Source organism: Cygnus olor, chromosome 2, assembly GCF_009769625.2.
Source record: "Cygnus olor isolate bCygOlo1 chromosome 2, bCygOlo1.pri.v2, whole genome shotgun sequence".
NCBI lineage: Eukaryota > Metazoa > Chordata > Aves > Anseriformes > Anatidae > Cygnus > Cygnus olor.
Genome location: NC_049170.1, coordinates 24027304 through 24052161, shown reverse-complemented (window position 1 = coordinate 24052161; position 24858 = coordinate 24027304). Strand labels below are relative to the sequence as shown.

Genomic DNA, 24858 nt, shown 5'->3' with positions numbered 1-24858 from the left:
AGACTATTCTAGAAAATGGGAGCCCTGAGTAAAGGCTGCAGAAAGTGGTATTTCTAAAACTAGGGAAAAGAAATGAAACACAACATGTGAAATCTATGTGTTGGAAAACAAATTACAGAAAGTTTCAACGTTTTAGATTTGATTCTAGGAAAACTCTTCCTTATGATAAGGGCATTGGTGAAGTCTTGAAATCCCCATCAACAGAGGCTTTTAAGAACAGGATGAGCAAGCATCTATTAATAACACAGTATTGATGATGCATCTCAAAGTTCCTTTCATCCTTTATTTTTGTTTGTTTCAGATAGGGACTTGACTGACTGCCAATGAACAGGTCCAGTTTTATGACAAATATGACACTGACAAGGCAATTCCTTTGTCTTACCTAGCTTGCACAATAATAAATAGAGTTTTGCCCGTATGTTTTCTGAAATTTCCACAATGGCAAAGCTGGGAGAGTTGGCAGGCATGGGGATGACATCTTGCTGTTTCTGGAAGCTGCTAACAATAGGTCTCTTCACATCTAATAATTTCAAAATACAAAACAAAAGCAGAAGAGTGAAGAGGCAGCATGTTCCCAAAGCTATTAAACTTACAGGAAATGCTGTCTTTGTAATGAAGCTGCATCTTCAGCATGCAGCTATTGACATGTTCTTTTCTGTGATGCCTCCTTCAAAAGAAAGCAGCTCCATCTTACTTTATGGACACTATGGAAATCATTTCAATAATTTGGCCAGGAATTTGAACATAATTTGGGCCAGGAAATATTACTTATAATGACTGAAGTTCTGTGATATCATAGCACTCTCCTTGTTTATGTTTACAATACATAACAAAACAATTTCATTTGTGAAAGAAATTAAATAGCTTAATCGTCCAGCATTAGAAAGGCAGTTCAGGTTACTAGCAATGGTTTAGTTTCCCCAGCTAATAGAGAAAATGCCATCTAGTGGCCAGACTCCAACAAAATATATACAAAGTATTTTGGTTTTGGTAACAACTGCAGCATAAACCTATAAATACTGTAATTTACTTTCTTTAGGATTCTGGCTGCAAAAAGTGAATATATTTGATTTACTTTAGTCAGTGGAACTGCTTGTAGTTTCATATGTATCATAAAACTTACCAGCAATCCTTCCGTACCGATCACGTTTGACTCCCAGGTCCAATTCCTCCTGCCTCCATAACTGTATTAGCAGGTTAGCTGCTGTTTGATCTTTCTCCCCTCGCCAGGTACTGATGTGAAAAGTGGTTCTGGGATTGTCACAAAACTCAACTAGGATTCCAAGAATTATATTGCACAGGTTTTTTTGCTTTAACTTGGTGAAGAGAAAAGGAAAAACATTTTAACCTGTTCACAGCACAGTGTTAGTCTACCTTCAAATAAAAAAAAAATACAGAGAAATCCTACATGGGATCAAGTAATTAGAAGCTTTCCATCACAGATGTTTGAAAAAAAAAAAAAAGATATATACATTTTAAATCTTTCAAGTTTCTGGAATCTTGCCATACAAAGTCCCATAAATCAAAGAACATGAGGGGAATGCATGTAGGATCATGTAAGAAGCATGTATCTGTGTGTAGAACTACTTAATAGGAGCCTCCAGGCTCAATTCTCACAGGAAGGAGAATTAAAGCTTCTGGAGAAGGTACTACTAACAAGATTTATTTTTATAAGAAACAGATTCAGAAGGCAGTGGCTGATCAGTACCACAAAACATCTGTTCTATTCTGTGGTCAGATCTTTCAGCAGCACATGAGAGTAGGAAAGGGCCTGTAGCTTTGAACTGCAAGGGCATTGGAGGCTGACAGTATGGCTGGCAAGAACAAGGAGGGAATGAAACAAGCAACGCACGTGCTCATCTCATGAAATGCTTGAGGCGAAACGCGTGGGCCATATGTATGCCCAAATCCCACAGAAATAGCTATACATAACTGGCATGTACAAAGTGACTTTAAACATCAGAACTTTTAAAACCTTAAAGTGTATACTAACTCTGTTTAAAGTGTTTACTAACTTCAATATGAAGAACTGAGGTGCTTTTCTAAACAGACTTATCATTCAAAATAATCACAGAATCACAGAATTGTAGACGTTGGAAGGGACCTCAAGAGATCATCGGGTCCAACCCCCCTGCCAGAGCAGGTTCCCTAGAGCAGGCTGCCCAGGTAGGCGTCCAGACAGCACTTGAATATCTCCAGAGAAGGAGACTCCACAACCTCCCTGGGCAGCCTGTTCCAGTGCTCCGTCACCCTCACCGTGAAGATCTTTCGCATGTTGGTGCAGAACTAAATAATAAAGCAGTTAATAATAAAGCAGTTTGAGTCTCCTTGTAAAAAAGAGTACATTTAAGACTCTAAATTAAGAATACGTTTAAGAGTAAATTTAAGACTCTCTGCCAACTGCTTGTTTTCAAAAAAGATTCATGAAGTTCTCTCTGATCATTTCGAAGCAGATAGGCCGGTGTGTGGATTACCTTCCTTTCTCATGGAATTCCATACACTGGACTTCTTGTTAGTATTATAGTCTTTGTACATACCGTTAAAGATTCAATTTTCCATGTTATGTTAGTACTCTTTTATTTTGTAACAACAATAAAAATACCTACTGCCAGCAAATCCAGAAGAAGAAAAACGCCCTGTTGTTCAAGAAAATAATCTTCTGCAATGTAACAGCCAATGACACAGGCCCTTAAACAGAAAGGATTTCAATGTGTGGAAACACTTTTATGTTTTAGAACATTCTAAAAACATCTCATTTATTTTACTGAATTGCATAAAAATATTTAGTATGCAATAAGCTTCATGCTTTCAGGGAGCAGAAAAATGATTTTCATATGCCTGCACTTGTGCATTTACATATTCCATTTTCATTTGCACTGTATAACTAAATATAACCTACTTGGCCACACTTTCTCCTCTTGTAGTGACACTCCTTCTTTGTAGCAGCCCACAAAATTTGGCAGGTTCAGTATCAACTGGATTAGAATACCAATCTGAACTAAAACTCATTCTGTAAAAGATGCTGACATTTAGCTAGATCATATTGCTGGTCTGGCTCATTGCAGGGCCGTGTGAATATTTCTACCAGCAGAATCAAGGGGGTGGGACAGGTAAGACTTTCTTTTGGCAATAGCATTTGCTTCTCCCAGCTGAAAATGATCACAAAACCAGCACTAATGATGCTATTGCTTCCTTTTCTTATTTCCTCATTTCATGATCATTAATACAGAAACTAGAGGGTTTACCTGCACCACTAAGCCCAGTCTTTTCTCCCAGACAACAATTATCATTTAGCTTTCTGTATATTTATTAACCTGCCCTAAAACGAATTAATTTTTGTTTATCCTTCTATGTATTTGAGTAATAAACTATAATTTCTCTGATAGCAATCTTTTAAAAAGATTCTAGCCCAAAGTGTAGCCAGTTTGCAAACACTTTTTATGTCTGCACGTTTTTAAGCTAATATTGGTCTATTCTCATCTTGCTTTTACTCCTCTGAAAATATTTACAGACTCTAAAAATACACTTCTCTTTTAGGAAACTGCATTGAGGTGTCAGGAGGCCATCCTGTGCAGGGAGTTAGACTGATGTGTAGGGAGTTAGGTTGTCATACTAAGCCCCTGTATAGGGAATATATGCAAAATATTCCATTTATTCTGTATTATTTTTTAATTAGTCAAACTATGATTTTTACAGGTTCTAAATAGAAGGCCTATGTGTGCAGAGGAAGGCTGTAGTACTGCAGACCTAAAATATGTGAGCTACCATTTTTAAGAGTCACTGCTGCTAAAATAGTTCACTAACCACAAGCAGTCGAGTGCACTGAAAAGGAGACGATTGTGGCCTAATCCACTATATAACTTCTTTGGATCCATCTGAATGAATGGGATAAGTATATCCACTCCTTCATAGCTGAAGAGCTCCTGGTGAAAATTATTATTATTATTGTTAAAAATATTATATTAAAACAACATTTTCCTTAAACTATACATATTAAATAGCTACATACAAGAAAATCTAATTTAAAATCTAAATTTAAATTATTTATATCGTAATAAATTTGGTCCACTTGTTAGAGCAGGATGTATTCCTTATGATATAGATAACAGAAAGAAATTTTTAGTTCTTCCTAACTGATAACTCCATTCTTCAACATGTTTTCATATTTTCATTTTAAAAATTACATAAAATAGCAATTAAATAGGTGAGGTATCCGCTAATGGATTTCTGAGTGATTTTGCATTTTAACTGTCACTATCACAGAAACCTGTTAACAACCCTGACTTGCTAGCAAGGAATTACAAGTGACATCTGTGTCTGAATTTAATAAATAAATAAATAAAAACAGTACCATTTGAATGAAAATGTACCATGTTTTGATATTTTCTGCACAGTATGAGGTAGAAGGATACAAACCTTTCTGTGGGCATCATTTTCACAGAGAGCAGACAAAATGAATAATGTATCAGCTTGGATTTCCAGTAGAATGACATCATCTCTTTCTTTAGATTTGTTTGCTGCGTACTTTAGGATATCTGTAAATTAATACATTTTATACATGTGAATGTTCTATTGTGCAAGTCAGAATTCTATTATAGCTGCTGATCTAAAAAAAAAAAAAAAAAAAGTATACCAGGAGACTCTAAGAGAAATCTACCTGTGCTGTTAAGTTTTATCTCCTATGTTTTAAAATACCTTACAGAAGGTTCAGCACTCTGATGCTATAGTTTTTTGCACTTTACTCTTTATGACAGTTAATGACAGCAGCTTGCACTGCCTTTTTCCTAGTACTTTCAGCCCCTTATTCCTGTCTCCGTGATGCTCCTTGTATTGTGCCAGTGCAATAGATTCAGGTAACTGATTTGAATTAAGCAACTCTTAGGAAAACGCAAAGAGCTTCTTGATCTGCTCTGCTGTACTGCCTCACAAACGTTTGTACTGTCAATGGAAACATGGAGACATAAAATGCCACCACTGCTGAGAAAATTAGTCCTGGAAACACTCCATGAAGGAGGACATTCAGACACGGACCTCCCTCAAAGTAAGAAAAGTTGCCTGAATCTGTTACGTAAGGTATATTGTTAATTTTGCTCTCACTAAAATCTGTAAATTTTCACAGTTTTTGCAAGAGTTCAACTTTCAGCTGAGTATATAAAATCTATTATTTCTAGGCTTTCTATTATAATATACTCCAAATTCCAAAAGATCTTAACTATTTGTTCCTTTCAGTATAATTCTTTCAGAGTACTGGAAAGTATATTATTGTAAGGTAAGAACTTAAAACAGTATCAGAACCTAAAAATTATATATAACAGTAGGCATGTATTTCTGCATTATCTAAACTGCAGGAACTATCATTATGGAGTTTTATTGTGATTTTAATCTTGTAATGTTTTATATATATATATATAAATTATATATATAAATATATATATATATATATATATATATATATAAAATGCACTGGCTTTGATTTTCTTTTTTCTAAGCAAGAGTTGCGTAAAGTGACAGACTTAAGTAGAAAGAGACTCATGACTGGATTTCCTAGGGGCTACCACGATGAAAATATGATGTAACAAATGCAGTACAATAAAGGGAGAGATTAGGGGCAGCTTTCACTCAATTAAAAATCATATTACTTTTTGTATTTTTTAAAATCTTTTCACCGGAGGAGTAACAAACCAAAAACACAGTGTAAGAAAAAGCATGAATGTTCTCAGTGTCAACAGCAATACATGATTTTAAGTACAGCAGTAGAAACCATGCTTTACCCAGTAGCTGGCTAATTGCTCCCTGGTCACACAAATTAAGGTTCACAGCATCATCGTACAGGGATACAACAGATCTCAGCACTCTCAGACTGTAGCGCATTTGTGCAAGTTTGTTGCCACGACCACCTGTTCCATGGAAACTGTTACCTTGACCAAAGAAAGGATCTGTGGAGCAATTACAAGAATTTTCTTTGGCAGACAGTATATGTTCATAACAATAACATTCTCAGGCAAAAAAGTACTGGCTTGCCAGTGCAAGTAAGCTAAAACAAGCAAACAATATCTTCATGTTAGAAAGGCTTCTTATTTAAAATAATCTAGTAAGAAGCCATTTTGTGTAGAGCCATACAATATTCGTTAAGAAAGGTCTGATTTTGATTAATGTTAAAAATTATTACAATTTTTATTTTTTTCCACTTTACTAGGTCAATAAGCAGTCTCCAGAACTTAAAATATCTTCTCTAGCATTACAAATAATATCAATCTTCTTATCTCCATCACACACAAATTAAAATTTCTCTACGGGAAAAGATCACCTACCTGATGATGAAAATTACCCATCCCCAGAAAACCAACCCATGGAGACTGAGTGCAGTTAGTTATCTATTTGTTTAGCTCACACTTGCAGCTGATGGCTGCAAGGAAGCTTTAGTGCAGAAGCTGTCTGACTGTGTGCAGCTCTGAGTTTGAGTTAAGACATACTGCCCCGTGGCAGGAATTAGTGTTTGGATTTGGTGTGACAGTAAGCATACCTGATTAGCACATGCTGTAGAGATGTGTGGCTGCCTGCACAACTGCAGGAATAGCAATATAGTGGTACGCGGAAAATACACCAGCTTACACTTCAACAGAAGAAAAATATTACAGTAATTTTTTTAAAGGTTAGTTTCCTAAGTGATGTATGTAAAAAGGAATCATTTGAACTTCACAAGTTTACATTTGTCCTTTCTGCCAAAGAAACTAAGTCCAGGTAAGCTGTGTTTTGAGGTTACTGTGTATGAAAGCCATAAGCATCTACTGACCTTGACCCATACACCATTCTAGAAACACAAGGAGAAGAGTATTCGCTTGGCAGGACAAATATTTATCAACTAAAAAGGGAGCCACTGAAGCTAGAATAGCAATTGCATGAAGCTGTAATTCTTCATATTGGGAAGCAGACCAGTCATGAAATCCAGGCTTTTGATGTGGTTTTACATAATAAAGCAAAGCTGGCATCACATCATTTTCACTGAGAAGCTGCAGATTCAAAAGACAAAGAGATACAGCTTAAAGGCTTCACCTGTGAGTAAGGAAAATCTAAAGCAATGAGTCTACTTTATCTGTCTTACACTAAGAAATTATTTTTTATTGGGAAAAGATGTCAGAAACGGTATGGGTACAGACAAGCTCTGTTTATATTCTGTAGTATTCGCAAAGCCTGTGGTTTGTAAAACTTTGTTATGTTCTACACCTGTATTTCAGTAATGCTTTGCAGTCACTCATTAGCTAGCTTTCTTAGCATGGTTTAGGTTTGTAATTTTTCGAAAACAGAAACTGTATGTTGCTTTCAAACAGCAAAACTCAGTTTGGTACATGTGGTATATAGTTCTGAATTCTTGATTTAGAGAAGAACTAGTTTCAAGTCTTCTGGACTATTTTAGATGGACAGCTAAATAGTGACTCTTTTGACCTTTTGTCTTTTTTTGGCTTACTTTATCTTCTGTTGTGTTAGAACTCACCTGTACAGCACGTGGGTCTTTAGATAAGATTCCTATAATATTAAACAACAACTTCTTCATCTCAAAGTCTTCATAAGAGAAAGTAAGTTTAAGACCTTTTAACAAGGGATTGGGAATTTTAACTGCAAAGGAAATTGTACATGTTACAACAAAATCTCCACTAGAAGTATTACAATTCATAGAAGTAAATTCACTAGAAGTATTATAATTTCGTAATTATGCATTATGAAATCTTTTACCTTCAGTATATGTTGCAAGTACTATTAACAGTGTCGTAAATCCACTTTCCTAATGGGAATTAAAAAAAATACATTAATTAAAATAAATTCTACTGAAATTAAAACTGATAATTTAATTTTAGTTTTACTTTTTTCTTCAGAACAGAGAACAATGTATCCTATGGCAGAATAAACAGAATTTTATCAAAGAAGAGATCAATGATTTGGACACTGTACAACACTAAGTACAGTGCTAGGGGTACAATTAATTAAATTAATCCATGTCTCATTCAGTACAAGTCTGAACTTGTATGGGGAAGTCCCAAACACATGCATTCACTATTGTAACCTACCACACAAGAAAACAGTACTCTCAGCACTGTAAGTCGTATTTTTTTTAAATGCATTTGTGCACATGCAAGTTTGTACATCAGGGTCACCAGTGCATACAGTCCTGTGCCTTCAGTTATGCATACTGTTATATTCAACTTCAGTGCATTACAAGTAAGCATATGAAAACTGCATGTATGAGCAACTTGCATTACAAATATTATATACTAAAATGCTGCTAAGATGCATTTCGGAAAATAAAATCCTGTAATTCACAGCTCCTAGACAGCTAGGAAGACAGTTATGTCTAATAAAATTATGAATAGGACCAAGGACAGTGCTTGTCTACACAGCACACTACAGGCAAAAGAGCTTTGTTTCTGAGGTTATTAGAAGCCATACAAACATGGTTAACAGGACACTGCTGTTCTTGAGCAATGAAATACATCAGCTTGGACTCTGCACTCTGGTAGAGCCACCACAGAGCCTTCTACCAGCTCTCAACACGAAGAGAGCTCACAGAACACAGCACAGACATCCAGGCAGAATTAAGCTGTTCTTATTTTGCAGCAGCTTCTTAGATGCATCCCGGACAAGCTGGGCTTGAATATGTTCAACCTAGCTCTGGAAGTTTTTGCTTACATTGAAACAGTTTTTCATCCCTGTAGTGCAAGGAATTAAAATACCGTGCACTGGTTATTTTTCTTGTAGGAAAAAACACCCTGTTTCTGCAGCCAGATAAATAATTTGAATGTTTAGACATCAGATATGTTGCTGCAATAGTATAACAGACATTCCATAATGGTTAGTGATAAAATGGAAAAAATGAATGAAGAATCTGTAATCTTAATTACAGACTATTAAACCTATTTGGTAATAGAGCCAATTGGGAAACTTCTGCTGAAGCTTATATATGAGTTCCCTGAAAGTAATCCATTCCTGAACAGCCAACAGATCTACATAAACAGGAATTTGATTACTTAATTATTCAGTACGTACGTCACAACTTCATTTAAAGTTCTAAACCTCAACTGTAAAACAAGACAGTAAAAGAATATTAAGTTATAAAAAGTCAACTTCTATGCAGATTCCTCATGAAAACTCTGGAATGCAAACACTCTGTAACAAAAGAATGAGTCATCTACTTTTTAGGCAAGTCATAATAATGCATTAAGGGCTACATTAGGTGACCTAGTCTTAGAAGGAATTCATGTGCCTCATTAAGTGGATCTAATTCATTCTCTTCTCAGCATCTTAGAGCTTCTGAGCTCATTTTTGAAGGACCCTTCTTAGGAGGTAAAGGTACTTCAGATGAATTTGTGCTATTTGAATACAGCCTGTACTCTTACATCTTCAAACAACAAATAAGATACAGTGCAAAACTCACTGTAACAGAATGGCATATCTGAGAATCTGTACAGGAACAGAAGAGCTAATGTTGACTTTTGCACATGAATGGCGTAAGTTTAATTTCCTAGGTACCAAATAAGGTTGGTTGATGCTAGTACTCCAGCCTAGTGACATAGGGATTTGAAATCTCTCTGAGGTAGAATTGTAGAAAGCAAAATGGTTTCCTGCGCAGCAGCCCTAAGGTTCCATTTGTGCTTAGCTCTTTCTTAACAAGGAAAAATATTAAGCACATAATATCAAAGGAAAACTTATTAGTCTTAAAAATATAACTATGAATACTTACAATCATAGGAGCTGCAGGATTTTCAGCCACTAATGTGGCAATCACCAGGAGGTCGTTCCTTAGCTGACGATCATAATGGCAGAAACCATGTAAGAGCAAGTCTACAAATACTTCTTTCAATGCACTTAAAAGAAAGTGAAAGGTATTTTACTCTCTTCATATTCTTATTTTAGACAGCTCTATTTATATGGATCCTCATTCAGCATCTTACTTTTCACAGCCTTAGGGTTCAATAGCAAAAAAAAATAATATATAATGGCATGGATTCTTATGTGTACTACTAAAAATTCAACTTAAGGATATATGCAAGGTGCATGTATTACAAACTGCACCTTCTATTGTGCGCGTTGTAATGAATTAACTGAAAGTAAATTAATATTTTCTCAAGCAAGGAACTGGCTGCTGTTGAATGATTATTGAGAAGAGGTGGCCTAATACCAAATAGTGAAAACAGTGTAACTCACTAAGAGAGAACCCATTACCGACCCCAGCAGAGAATCAAGATCTAAGCTTCATATTTCATAACATACACTGTCCTACTAATTTTATACTACATGCATTTCAATGGTGCAGTAATATTGACCTACTGGGCCTAACACATGAGCTTGAAAATGGTGCCATTAGCTTTTCATCAAGCAGAAGTTAGGGCTATATCTCTTGCACTTATGCGCCGCACCACAGGTCTTTTGACCTCTCTCCTGCCCTGTAACAGAAACAACTGGTGGTAAATCACTGTGGGTCATGAAATAAAGACAGGTTTGTCAATGAAATACTTTTGGAGTTGACTGGATGGGCTTTCAGCAGGACTTTGGCCACAAAGTTTGTAAGCTACCCAGCAGGCACTTCTCATATCATATATAATTTCCTAGCATTTCACAGGCCACAGTGTTATCTAAATTAGTGAAACAGAAACAGATGCTTGAGGGGTCTAAATCACGTGCTGTTTGGCTATAATGTCTGATTCTGTAGTACTTTACTTTTGGAGAAGCAGATGTGCAACACTGAAAACTTAATGAGGACTTAGTGGCAGACCTCTACTCCCCTTTTGTATTTTCTCTCAATTTATTTAAAACAAAATACAACACAACAGTAATGCTTTGGTTGTCTCCTAAAATATATATATATTAATTCATAAAATGCTTCACTGTACTTACTGTACACATTCCAAGTTACTGAGCTGATTAACAACTTCTTCTTTTGAGGTGTTTTCCAACAGGTTCCATAGGATTTCTGATGAGCGGAACACCAGCTGTCCTGAGGGATCAACATCATTTAGATACAAGCAGAGTCTGCTGGCTGCTTGGGCCTTCAACATGTGTCTGCAATTTACTCCTGAAATCATGAAAATCTGAATAATTAATTCTATGTAGGTTACTAATTGTTTTAGGCATGTTCAGAGAACAAACGATCTAAGATCAGAGGTAGTGAATGTTGAAAGAACAGTTTGTACTAACCGGAGCTGGAGAGATGCTGGAGAGCTTTGAGTACCCACAACTTCTCAGTAAGTTCATTTTCAACTAGTGCTAGAGATAAAACAAAAGTTTCCGCTAATCCTCCTAATTCAGCCATCTGAATCTTATAGTTTGCGCTTGTTGGCTGGTAACCTGCACGTTGAATAGCCTTAGTTATAATGCAGTAAATTCCAAATTTTGGTTACTTCAAAAATTTCTTATAAAAAAAAGATTGAGATGAGAGTTATCATATTTCCTTACGTTTAAAACTAATGGAAAAAAAAATCTAATAAACAGGAGCTACTTTTCTTATATATGAGTATTAATAGTGCCTAAGCCATATCCAATAGGCTTACCCTCTGGAAGACTAAAATGCTATATAAACACATAAATTGCTTTCTAGAATTAGCAGAGTGAAAGTGAAGCAGGGGTACAGAGAGGTGAAATTCCTCATGCAATGTGTAGGATCTAGTTATTTTCCATAGCCTATTCACTAGAGAATTAATGCTTTCTATTATGATATTACTTAAAATACATGAATCCAACCTTTTGATTTCCAAGCCTGAATTTCTGATGCATCCCTGTTTTTAAGTTTTGTTCGTGCATATGCAAATCCGTATTTCATTACTGAATTATGGAGGAAGGCAAAGTATCAAGAAAATAAGTTTATATATACTAATTTGTGAATGTAAAGTTTATCTTAAATAGCTTATATAAATATCAGATGATATGAAATGTAGAGCTGATAAATGCAAATAATGCATGTGATGAAAGGCAGTTTTAATTAAGCATAAACTCTCACAGGCTCTAAATTGGTATAATTTTACAGGTAATAAAACTTTACGGACTACTCTAGGAAATCATCATCTCAGTTTCTGGGGGATGCTGAAAAGATCAAAGGAAATATTAAGAATTGTTAAAAAAAAAAAAAAGTACAGCAGATAAAACAGAGAATAGCACTGAGACAGTGCCTGGCATGCCAGCACCTAGTAGACTTAGCAATTCTAGCCTCCCATACCTCAAAAGACAGAGCAGACCTTTAAAAAAAAATTACAGGTAGTAAGGTAACAAGTACTATTAGAAGCTTTGAAAAACTTAAACGCTAACAAGTTCAAACTGATCTGGCTTCTTGACCTGGAAAAGAGGTTATTAAGAGAAGATAGGACAGACATAAAATGAAAAATGGCACAAAGAAGGTCAATAAAGAATAATTTTTCCTATTGCTTACAAGATAAATACCAGATGATATCATTCAAAATCATTTGGTAACAGGTTTAAAACAGAAAGAAATACTTTTTCCATGTAATATTGTTAAATTGTGAAACCAACTTTTTCACAACTCTATGAATAGTGAATATGTAAATAGATATAAAAACAGAAAATCTCACAGAAGAGGTGAGATCAAGGTGTATTAAGAATAAAATAAATAAATCATGGTTTAGGAATTCTCTAAAACACAGACTATTTGAAAATGGGACAACATACTGTGAGAAAATATCATGGTGTGCTTGCTTGCCTTCTTATATTCTTATCACCTGCTCTGTCATATCCTATATTGACCTTCACGTGGTCATTCTTATGTTCCTATTCTACGCTCATGTTTTGCAGCAAAATAATAACTTTATATGATTTATTAGAATTCTTCTGTGGGTACTATTTTTAAACACCTTATACGACTCCTTTATTCCAAGCAATCCCATGTCCCGTGGTGAGACTGCCTGTAATAACTCAGACCCTGTGAATGACTGCGAAATCAGTCCTCAGAGGTGCAAAATACCAAGGAAAGTAATAACCGTTTGAGTTGTAGGCCTCCCAGATGCTTAAAGTTAAGAAGGTGATTTGGATTTGGCTGCATCAGATCTGAATGCTCAGCATCTTGCAGGACCAAACTTTGGCATGATTTACGTATATGCTTAGAGATGAAGAATCTGATTTAATAAAAATCAGACTGAAATATATATATATATATATATATATATATGATTAATTATTATTTTTGAGATAGCACATCCTATTTTCTAAATCTGCAGAATAACATCTCTCAGTATTTAACATTCAATTACATTGTTGGAATGATTTACAGATATATACAACTAAATGCGTACATAACTGCTTGTAGAATTTGGAGTCCCTCCTGTAAGGGAAAAACAAGTCTGTATGTTTTTGTATTTTCAGAATCTTGTGAGGGCTGTGGAAGCAGGAGCTTCTTTAGGACTCCAAAAATAATTAAAAACTAGCAAGAGGGCACAGGAGCTAATGCCACACTGTAGGAACACAGCAAGGGAGCATGTCGAAGTCCAGCATGCTACCTCAGCTGCGCTCTGGATCCACACTGTGCCAATGGTCATCTGTAGCTTGGCTGTCTATAAACCTAGTATTGTCTTGCAGCATGTGATCTTGTGCCCCTCTAAGAGAGGATCCATGACTGACTTTGCCTGGTTACAGCCTCTGACTGTTGAAGGAATAAATAATAGTGGATTCTGACGAGAGTTTGCACATCTATCCACAGTATCACAAGATCGTGCTTGAGCTCATCTGCCCACATCACCAGTTTCTTTCTGCAAAGATATGTCCCATAATTTATTCCGAGCCTATGCTCAAATGTTTCCTTATAGTATGAACATGATCAAATTTAGTTGGGTGCAGATCTATCCCTCAAAAACAACACAAGTGAAACCAGAGCTGTTACTCTCCAGGCTACATACACATGGTTGAAAATTATATTTCCTTTCTTTTAATTCTGATCCTAATTACTCTTTATTCCTCCATTACCCACGTTTCAGAGAACCTGTGACTGCTTCACATTTTCTGGATACTATTTAATCCTAGTCCCATAAGTACAACAATTAATTCATTGCACATTGATAAATAATTTCAGATTTTGAGTGATTATGTGTACAAAATATATTAATTGCACACTTGCCAATGTATTTAATATTTGAGATACAGTGACTATAGTTATACAGAAAAATTCATCCAATTAAAAAAGCCATTTAAAACTAGCCGGGGTCATTACACAGATTTCTTCTGACTCTTATAAATACTGTGCTTTACCTGAGAATAGTTTTCTTGGTAGCTCCATCTTATAAAAGCTAATTATACACTTACAGATTTGTATTCTAACTTGAGAGCTTGGCACCCTCATCAAATAACCTATCGGAAACAGGAAAAAAAAATTAATTTACGAAGTTTACAATTGTTTTAGAAATTCATCTTAATACTTGTATTACAGTACTTAGTGTCTCCTTTGGTCATACCCCCTAACAAATCTTTCTACATCATGACAAGTTTGATTATAAAATACTGAAGGGACAAGGACTCTAACAATGAATAGAACAAAGTGGTCTTGGAGGAGTAGCATACGGTTTATCAAAAAGTGACCTCCTCTGCTTTATGTCTACAGATTCTTATAGGAGACTGGATGTTATTCCAGAAGGTAATCTCAACAGAAAGCTACTACACTAGGCTGCTGTCATCATAACCATGTCAGGCACTCTTCTTCTAGCAGACGTAATATGACAAAATGGGAGCACAGAAAGAATTCCTTTTCCACAAGATAAGAAGAGAGCCTTTGAGACCTACCAGGGCCTAGCACGGATAATATAAATGATCTTTCAGATGGTAATGTCATTTTGGACAGGCAGAGAATCTGGAACTAGCAGAAACCAAGAGGCCATTCTGCTGCCTACCTGTGCCTGTGAAAATGAAGACTTTTAAGAATTACTTTTTTTTCTCGCACATTTCAAGGATAATATTTTTTCACTTGTGACAGGCTGATTATGTTACGCCTCTATTTAAATCTTTCCAACAAGTGAGCTAACAGATCACTGGTACTCCATTCTCTATCCTTTTGACCTATAGCACTTGCAGCATTTTCTTTGAAAATTACAAATATCACATGCAAGGTCATAACAAGATATTTTGGTACTATAACGTCCAGTGACACTGAGACACCTTTTGCTCAAAAGTTCTCTTAAAATGGATTCCTAAGTAGCAGAAGCCGATGGCTCAGATGCAAGATGCTCCTACTAAGGCATGGCACTACACTGACTTGCTGTATTTTGCCTTTGTGAGTGATGAATGTCAGGCTTTCAGGTTTTGAAGCTGGGAGTCAAGAGTTATAATTTTCTCACTTGTTTCTTCCATTTGGCTTCAAAGAAGCACGAAGGAAATATGTTCCCCTTATCCCGTATTCCCCCTAGGAAATATGTTCCCCTTATCCCATATTATTTAAATACACAAATTTCTCAGAGTGAAATGAAATGAAACAGGCTACACACAGGTTTAGTTCTTCAGCTGTACTGTTAAAACTATCTCACATAGCTTCTGACACTGGCAAACAGGTAACTCTGCTAGCTAATCTCTGCGTTAGTTGCACAGCAAAATAAGAACAGGTTCTAAATACTAAAAAGCACCAAGTACTGACTGAGTAATTGGAAGAAATTACTTGCACGTACTAGGGAAATAACAAACAATTAAAATTGTGATAATGATACAGTTAATCTTATTATATTGATGGCATTGTCACATCTCAGTATACACTCACCAAGTTGTGCAATGGATTTTGAAACTGTCACAGAATAGCTTACTTCATCTGATAATTTCTTTTTTTGAAATGGTAACCTACAAAATGCAATTAAAAACATTAAAATAATATTTGAAACACTGCAGAAGAATACCCTCTGTAATAAGGCGCCAGAAAAGCTCAACAGATTTTCTCTTCTGCCTTTATATAGATATTTTTTGCAAATAAAGACACTTTTCCCGGGGAAAATACATCTTTGTAATGTTGATTCTACACTGGAAGTTCAGTTCCGTAATCTGGCAGTTACATTTTGGCAAATAGTACATATTCACAGACAACGTTTCTATAATTCATTTGAGTACAATAAGAAAAACTCTGAACAAGCAAATGTCATTTCCATGTGGAAAAAGAACTCCTAGAACCGAGGCACTATCATGTTATTCCAGAGTCTCACTATGAATAGACATGTGCAGAGATGGAAAAAAGGATCAAGTCCCTGAACAAGACCTCTAGAAATGGATGAAAATAAAACCAATAAACAGACTCCAAATAGCCCAATTACACATGCATTTTTAAAAACAGGATATTAAGAAATATCCAATAACATTTGCAAAACATTCAGATATGGCGTAAACACGTAAGTACTAAAAATTCTCTAACAGTAAACATTGCCATGTTATGCTAAAGTCTCTGCTGCTCATAGTGCAGAAACTGCTTTCCGGTTGGTTTACCTCTGTAAACACAGCCAGAGAAAAAGAAAGAAGAGATCAAATAATGGAATAAAAAGGGGAAACAAAAAAGAAAGACGTTGAAAAAAAGTGGGAAGAAGACAGCAAACAGCAGTAGTTATGAAAGAGTGGAAAATTCTACTATGTGAGTTCTAGTATCTGAAAGGAATTTTTAAATAACAGCCCATCCCTCTATTTACAGGCTTCTCTTTGTCATATGAAATAGTAGTAAATGGTGGGAGAATTTCCATAATATAAAAATTAAAGCAAAACCCAAGGGCACAAACTTCCAAAATACATTTATTGCATAAACCAAAATTGCTGAACTGCTATAAGAAATGAAAGTACTACTTTTATTGACTTTATGTCCCCATTCTCAGTTTTCTCATGTTTCTGCCACACAGAAGAAAATCAAACTTCATGAGGTACTTTCTCATTCTCCACTGTGTGGCAGCAAAGGAAAGCAGTACAGCTGCTCTAGAAAGTAAAAGATTCAACTCAGAAGCTGTATGTTTATTAAAACTAACTGCTGAAATGAAGCCGTGTAAAATCCCATTTGAATACTCAGCTTAAAAATTTAGTGTCTGGCATAATTTCCTACGGAAAAAGGATTGAAGCCTCTGGCTTCAGTTTAATAGCTTATAGCTCCCTGAGGTGTTCAGTTACTCACTTCACTCCTTTGTAAATTTAGACCTTGAAATAAAAGGAGATACTTATATATGAGTGGTATGTTTTTAGCATTGCAAGTGCTACTTGTCCCTACTTGTTCTCACCAATTATAATTAAATGCACAAGTAACTGTAGTTACAAAAATCCCATAAGTAACTTTATTAAGTTCTTCAGAAGAAGAAAACCGTGAGCAAGCATGGGTAACACCTGAACTATATTCTACAAATAATTTAAAGTACAGTATGTCAATGAAGATGCAAAAAAAAATTATGCAATGTATTTGTAAAGCAATTATAAATCCCAAATCCTCCGACTGTTGTGATTCTTTCTCTTCTGCAATATGGCTTGTCATTTCATACAGTTTACCTTCAGGTAAAGTGTCAATATTTTAAACTCACTTAGAGAACTTGTTTGAAACAGCAAAACACACGTCAGCAAGACTTAACAGCTGAATCTCTTGGGGCCAGCAGTCCCCGAACAAGTTGCTCTAGGCAATGAGACACCCTGGGGAATCTTGCTTCCAGCACGCTGGAGCCAATTATAATACAGTTTTGCATGATGTAATACGTGGCTGCACAGATACTCGATTCCTAAATTGGGTCCTTCATGCTAACAGAAACTGGACTCAAGGTAACAGTTCATAATAAGGAAGGATGATACAATTGATGCCTTGCAGATAAAGATGCTTTCTATATAGGTGCCATACAGGTGTGCGAGTTGCCTCAGAAAATGTATGAACACGTTAATTAACATTGTTTGAAATCTCTAAAAGAAGGGTTTAAATACTTACCCACATAGTTTAATAAGTTCACACACAGGCTCAATGAAAACTTCTTGTTCATTCACTTTTTCTGCACACAGGTTAAGAATGTCAATTATTTGCGCTAAATCCTTAAGGGGCTTTTAATTTAAAGTTAAGGAAATCAGATTGCACTGCTATGAATTAGAAGAAAACCTTGAAAACTGCAGTTATCATTCTCCAAAGATACAACCAAGGCCAATGCTGTCAAAGTCAGATGACTAAAATGAAGCGTATGAATCTATACTTAGGCCTTCGGAAGCAGCCTTACTTTTAAGGAAGCAGAAGTCTTGCAACTCTCATTTAGCTTTCTTATCAGCTGAAATCACTGGTGGTTCAGCACTGAATACCAAAAAATATAGGATGGAAAGCTTTTATATCACAGTGATAGATTTAACTTTCTAAATTCTATCTGGAACAGTCCTGAGGCATTTAAATCCTAAGTGGCTAAATTGGGGTACTAAAGTTTGAAAGTTTGGATCTGAACACATATTATCTAATTTAGAGGCACAAGACTGAAACTGAACTGGTCACTGAGACTTAGAGGTTACTACCAATCCACTTACTCATGGAAACTGTCTGTAAGAGCTTAGCCACAGCTCAGCTGTGAAGAAATGTGATAGCTTAAATCGCTATGGCAATTAATTTAAATGTATGAAATTTATCACATTTTTCCACATGCCTACATTTTCCCTAGTACTTCTCATTACTTCTTTCAATTTTACTGTAAATACAAAAAAGTTTCAGGTAAAATACCCTTTGTTTTTCTTTGGAATGTCTACTCACTGGAAGTCAATGCTATTTTATCTTCTACTTCTTAAATAATGAAAATTATTATGCATGTCTATTCTGAGTTGAAAGTACACTAATTACATTTTGAACACTTTCAACCACAGTACAGGTGAGATCCCTCTATTTAATTTTGTAGCAAATGAATCTGGCATCCAAGAATCTTGTTAACCTACCAACCTCAGCTATGTGTGCATAAGAAGGTCAATAATGAGAACAGGTGGACGATCACTGCTCTCCATGTGGAAGCATAGCAGACCTAAAAGTGGTTTGCTGAAAAGTCAAAATATTATCATTCATAACAATAACACACCAACTTTAGAATTCAACCATGTCAAAAAGGATACAAGCCCATTTTCAAAACGCTTGACTACCTTCTTGAGAACTTTCAGTTGTTCTTCTTCCAAATTGCTCTTAAATACAAGAACAGAAAGCAGATTTTAATTGCAGTTTGCTTTAGAACATTAAATGATTATATTTGTCCCCTTTTAAGTTTTAATGAAAGTAGAAATCATATTAAAAAGTCACAAGACACAAATGAAATTCTGAAAGTGCTTTGCAGGAGGATTAGCCCCTTGATCAAGCCACAAGAGTGCAGTACTTAGAAACGTAACTAAAGAAGACTTTTAAAAACTGCATCTTTTGTTCAAATGTGTGAGCACTTTCTACTAAATTCTTTGGGATTCTGTGGCAGCCTACTAAGAAAATCAAACCTATGTTACACATGACATAAATGTGTAAGAATGTAGATCTGAGGTGCTTAGGGTGAAGCTCTACGACCACTAGGAAACAGTCTGCAAATTCAAATTTGAAAACAACTGACATAAGGATATGGCAGGGTGTGCCAAGGGTATGCTGTGTTCATTCCAGCTCTCCTGAGCACCTCCACACTGGGCAAGAGCACTGCAAATTGAGGCAGGCCAGAAAGTTGTTTCAGAAATTTACAAGCCCAGAATCCTGAGGGTATTTCATCAGATATTCTATACTGTCTAGAGGAGCAATAAACAGTATCATGCCGAATATTTTTCTTCAGTCTGTAAACTTATTCTGAGTGTTCCTTATTCAGAAGGAAGAAAAAAATGAAGACGTGAACTAGTTCTCTATTTCTCTGCAGGACAAAATATTAGAAGGCGGTATGTTTAAACAAGTCCTAAGAATATAAATTATTAAGTTTCTGGATCAAAAGTGACTAATGGCTTAGTGAATTTAGTCTACCAAATTTTCTTGTGGAAACAAACAACAGCCTGTGGAAGTCCATGAGATACTGCTCTCCTGTGTGGCTAGGAAGTCATATTTGTTCTTGAATACTGAACATTGTATAGTTATCCTTCCGTTAAAATCACCTCCCTGGAGAAATGTTAGCAGTTAACTTGGGCAATTTGATAAATTCCTGTCATACTTTGAATAAGTCTGTATGTACTTCCGTTTTTCAGCTGTGGGTTTCAGCACTATAAAACTCCCAGATGAGCTAGATTGCACATATAGCTTTTACATGCATACACTTTTGTCTTGTCTTGGAAAAGTGCCCATGTGAGGACATACGGAGATATTTAACAAAACAAACAAAAACACCCACAAAACTCAATTCACAGATGTCATTTTCTATTAAAGAGAACATCTTTTAAAAAAGCGTTCAAATACTAGTATAAATACTTCAGCTTTGTGCTTCGGAGCTGCAGCCACCAGTGCCAGCTGGTTTTATTTAGGATAGATACGACTGTAATTGTATAAACTATTTTTTTTTGAGCCCATTACAGCTGGTGGAACAGAAATAACGTGGTCTGACTTACAGAGTCTGAACCTTCGAGTAGCCTGATGGCATGATTCAGATCCGATGACCGCGTCTCCTAGAAAACAGCCACAGTTTTTAACATCGTTAGACTGTGCTTAAAAAGAGCTTAAACCTTAAAACCTGCGAGTGCCACGCTGATGCAACAGGGCCGGGTAAAGCCCGTCTGCCTGCGGCGCCCAGCCCCAGCCCCGCTCCCAGCCCGGGCCGCCATGCGGGCAGCGTGCCCGGGGGCTCACCTGGCTGGCTCCGCCGTCCGGGGCTCCCTTGCGCCGCTCCCCACCGCAGCGAGAGGGGCCGAGGGCCGGCGACAGCGCGGGGGAGCGGGCCGGGGAGCGGGACAGCGGCCGTGAGGCGGGGGGCTCGGCCAGGGAGGACATGGAGGACGCGGAGCCCGGCTGCCGCCGCCCGCCCGCGGCACCAGCGCGGCCTCGGCGCTGTTGCCATGGGAGCGGGGCGGTACCGCCTGCCCGGGCCCAGGCCCGCGTGGGTCCGGCCGGTGTCCGACCGCCGCCGGGCTGGGGCGGGTGGGAGCACCTCGGGCCTCCGACAGCCGGCAGCGGGAAGCGGGGACCCGCTGTGGGGACAGCCCGGCCACTCCCCGGCTTGGGTGCGGGGAGCCGGGCTGCTGAGTGCCCTGTGCGGTACCCGCCCTGCCCTGCTGCTGCCACTCCTCCGGTGCTACCACCAGTGGTGCTACTACCCCACCGCTAGTGCCATTCCAGAGCCTGTTACAGACCTCTTTTTCAACGAGAAAACCATTTCCCCGTCCATACACAATGCAGAGACTCTTGCTGGGCAGCTGGAGGGAAGCGGCTGGCAGATCCCCAATTTTTGGTCATGACACGTTTCATGATGAGACACCTCTGTAGATAAACTGTGGCTTTGGGGTAGCCTCGCTGTAGGGAGAAGGGGGAAAAGACTCTGCACAGACCTGTACAAAACGCGGGTGACTAATGCCTGGAAAGTAATAAAAGAAGGGCAGAAGCATAAGTGGGCATTGCAATATCTTCAACTTGCTCATAGTTTCCATGGGATATGTGTACGCACGCCATGAAACAGGTGCATGTTAGTGCTCTGAAATGCTCTCTCCCAGATGGGAGTGTGGCAGAGCCCAACAACTCCAACCTGTCTGGGAAGGCCAGGTCCTTCACACTGGGCTGACATGTCTGGAGGAAGAGAGCTGCGTATCCCCAGGTGATAACAGCAAAAGGCAACAGCCTTGTACTGGGTGTCCTCACAGGTGCTCTGCTGAATTCCCAGTTCAGCTGCTCTTGGTAGGATTTGGATATTTCTTTGGAGAATTTCATATTAATTAATATGAATTTTAATTAATTAATTAAGAAGGATGTGGACCTGTTTGAGCAAGTACAGAGGAGGGCCATGAAGATGATCAGAGGGCTGGAGCAGCTCTCCTATGAAGACAGGCTAAGGGAGTTGGGGTTGTTCAGCCTGGAGAAGAGAAGGCTCTGAGAAGACCTTACAGCGGCCTGCCAGTACCTACAGGGGGCCTACAGGAAAGCTGGGGAGGGACTCTTTGTCAGGGAGTGTGGTGACAGGAGAAGGGGTTATGGCTTTAAGGTAAAAGATGTTAGATTTACATTAGATATTAGGAAGAAATTCTTTACTCAGGGGATGGTGAGGCACTGGCACAGGCTTCTTCACAGAGGTGTTCAAGGCCAGGCTGGATGGGGCTTTGATCAACCTGGTCTGGTGGGAGGTGTCCCTGCCCATGGCAGGGGGTTGGAACTGGGTGATCTTCTGGGTGATCTTCTGGTACTTGAATTTGAAAAATGCTCTGACCACTTTGGCATTGGCATCCTTAACCCTCTGAGTTGCATTCATAGCAACACAGGTGATACAAGGGCAGGACCTGTAGGACACTATCATGCATTCACCTAATGTGACAACCAGTCCCAGAGCTACTGGTTGATGTTTTTCATCCACGTACACATATCTCCATTCCTTTATCCATTTTGCTATCTGCCTTCCATATTCTTTTTAAATACTTGTTTGAGTATATTCTCAGATGCAGTCTATACTAGAGGTTTGTTTATTATCTGAGAATAATCATAATGATAATGCTTACTGGTTTGCAAGCAGTTAGTGCCGAACAAACTGAATTATATATATTTTTTGCTTCATGCCTAGATACTTACTGATATTGTATACATTAAACCAGTTTTTAAGCTCATGAATTTTAAGCTCAAAAAATTTACAATTATTGTGGCTCAAGTCATTTTAAGCTGTTGCTTGTTTTGATTGACAAATGTCATTCAAAACTTGTATAGAGAATGTATCTGAACATCTAAATTGGGCAACATAGTCTGTAAATTATAAGCTTAGGTCACATACCATTTATTGCCTGAGTGTTCCAAAGATCATACTACAAAGGTCCATTTGCTCACTGTGCACCTTGTTCATAAATGAAGCTTTTTTAAAATTGTGTGGCAGCTACACTGTGCAAGTTTGACTACAGGGATTCTGCTGCCCTTGGCAAACTGGCAAATATCCATCCTAAAAAACCTGCAGTCAACTGTGAAAATATTTACTTAAGTTTTCTGCCCCAAACAACTGGTTTATATTGTTTCTTATCACACCTACCTCTTCCACCGGGAACGAATAATATTTAAGACATGGAGGCTGTAGTACCTTACCTTTGAGAATATTAATTCACAAGTATTAGCTGCTAAGCCCTACAAATGCTAACAAATATATTTTAAAAGTTGACTTGATGTAGAGATTTCTGTTTTAACTGAAGACAGATTCTTTTGTTGTGAAGACACATTTCAGTAATTTTTAATTCTTGAGGTAAAGTTGAATTATATACAACTACAGGACTGTGTAGAAAAACATGTAGGACACAGCCGTGCATTAGAAGATCAAGGTTCCATATCTAGGTCTGCCATTAATCTCCTGCTGACTTTGCTGAGTGTTCCTCTCTCACTCTTCATTTGCTGTTTTACAAATTAGGTTGTAAGCTTTTGAAGGATTATAATCAGAATAGTATACATCTTTCATTGTGCTGCTGTGTGGGTCGTCTGTGCTAGCCAAGCCTTTGCTTGGCTGTACTGAATGTGTAGGCTTTTTCAAAGCTATCTATATTGTGTATCAAGTATGACACTAAGCTCCTTATAGTACAGAAATCAGAGTCTAAGAATCAGTCTGCTGACCCCTTGTCTTCTTTTCATTCTTATTTCTTGTTTTGGTGTCCTGGTTTCAGTTAGGCCAGAGTTAATTTTCCTCCTAGTAGCTGGCAGGGTGCTATGTTTTGGATTAGGATGAGAAGAGCGCTGATAACATGCTGATGTTTTAATTGTTGCAGAGCAGTGCTTACACCAAGCCAAGGACTTTTCAGCTTCTCGCTCTGTCCTGCTAGCGAGCAGGCTAGGGGTGCAGCAGGAGCTGGGAGGGGACAGACCCGGGACAGCTGACCCAAACTGGCCAAAGGGGTATTCCATACCATCTGACGTCATGCTGAACAATATATAGGGGTGGCTAGCCGGGGTGGAGGGGGGGCCAGCTGCTCGGGGATAGGCTGGGCATCGGTCAACAGGTGGTGAGCAATTGCATTGTGCATCACTTATTTCGTACACATTATTATTATTAATACTATTATTATTATTATTGTTACTATTATTTTCCTGTCTTAATAAACTGTCTTTATCTCAACTCACAGGCTTCACTTTCCCGTTTCTCTCCCCCATCCCAGAGAGGGAGGGGGGAGGGTGAGCGAACGGCTGTGTGGTGTTTAGCTGCCAGCCGGGCTAAACCACAACATTTGGTAGTAGGATGGGGAAAAAGAAGGGGGCACATAGGGACAAGAAAGCGTGGTACTGTACTTCCAGACCTCCTGTGTTTGATAACCACCGGAAAAAAAAAGAAAAAAAAGAAAAAGAGCTCAGCCTTAAACCTGTGAAATCAACAGAACTTTCACATGACAATGCAGTGCTTAGGTCATTGGGTGCTAGGGATTTGACAGGGACTTTCATGCTGGTTTTTGTTGTTAAAAGGAAGCACAGTAAGTCACAGTAGACAGAACTTAATTTTTACTACAGTACCAGTTGGACAAAAGTAAGCTGGAGTTCCCAGCTGCTAGTATAGTATCAACACTCAGTAAAAAAAGCACTATGATGCACAGAAACACGGCAAAGTTTTAACGAATCTAAGAAAAGACAGATTTCAAGGACCGAAAAGTTATTTTTATGACAGCCATAGCACAAATATAAAATATTTAATTTAAGACATATCTAAATTCCATTGCTCCTAGGGAGTGTCTTTGTCGAGGAATCTGGGGAAGCTATGTAACTTAATACGAAAGAAATGTGAATTCTGCTGGCTTCACTGACTCATGCATCTTGACTTCTCTGAATGC

At 37.7% G+C, this 24858-nt stretch overlaps 1 protein-coding gene across 2 annotated transcripts in view; it reads right to left on the bottom strand.

Moving 5' to 3' along the window:
• The window catches only part of CFAP69 (cilia and flagella associated protein 69), a 29757-nt gene extending 8811 nt beyond the window's left edge, over positions 1–20946 (bottom strand). The window contains exons 1-18 of one of the 2 annotated variants that reach the window (XM_040546308.1): positions 20723–20946; positions 20485–20541; positions 19042–19107; positions 17897–18006; positions 15731–15807; positions 14239–14337; positions 11188–11337; positions 10888–11065; positions 9734–9857; positions 7732–7780; positions 7493–7614; positions 6794–7010; positions 5772–5936; positions 4417–4535; positions 3805–3923; positions 2607–2688; positions 1124–1316; positions 383–520 (exon numbers count right to left, since the gene is read on the bottom strand). In XM_040546308.1, the coding sequence (XP_040402242.1) occupies positions 383–520; positions 1124–1316; positions 2607–2688; positions 3805–3923; positions 4417–4535; positions 5772–5936; positions 6794–7010; positions 7493–7614; positions 7732–7780; positions 9734–9857; positions 10888–11065; positions 11188–11337; positions 14239–14337; positions 15731–15807; positions 17897–18006; positions 19042–19107; positions 20485–20541; positions 20723–20863 (2206 nt within the window). In that variant the 5' untranslated portion in view covers positions 20864–20946. The remainder of the gene's footprint in view (positions 1–382; positions 521–1123; positions 1317–2606; positions 2689–3804; positions 3924–4416; positions 4536–5771; positions 5937–6793; positions 7011–7492; positions 7615–7731; positions 7781–9733; positions 9858–10887; positions 11066–11187; positions 11338–14238; positions 14338–15730; positions 15808–17896; positions 18007–19041; positions 19108–20484; positions 20542–20722) is intronic. The other variant, XM_040546309.1, reaches the window with a different exon arrangement.
• Positions 20947–24858: the final 3912 nt, after the last annotated feature.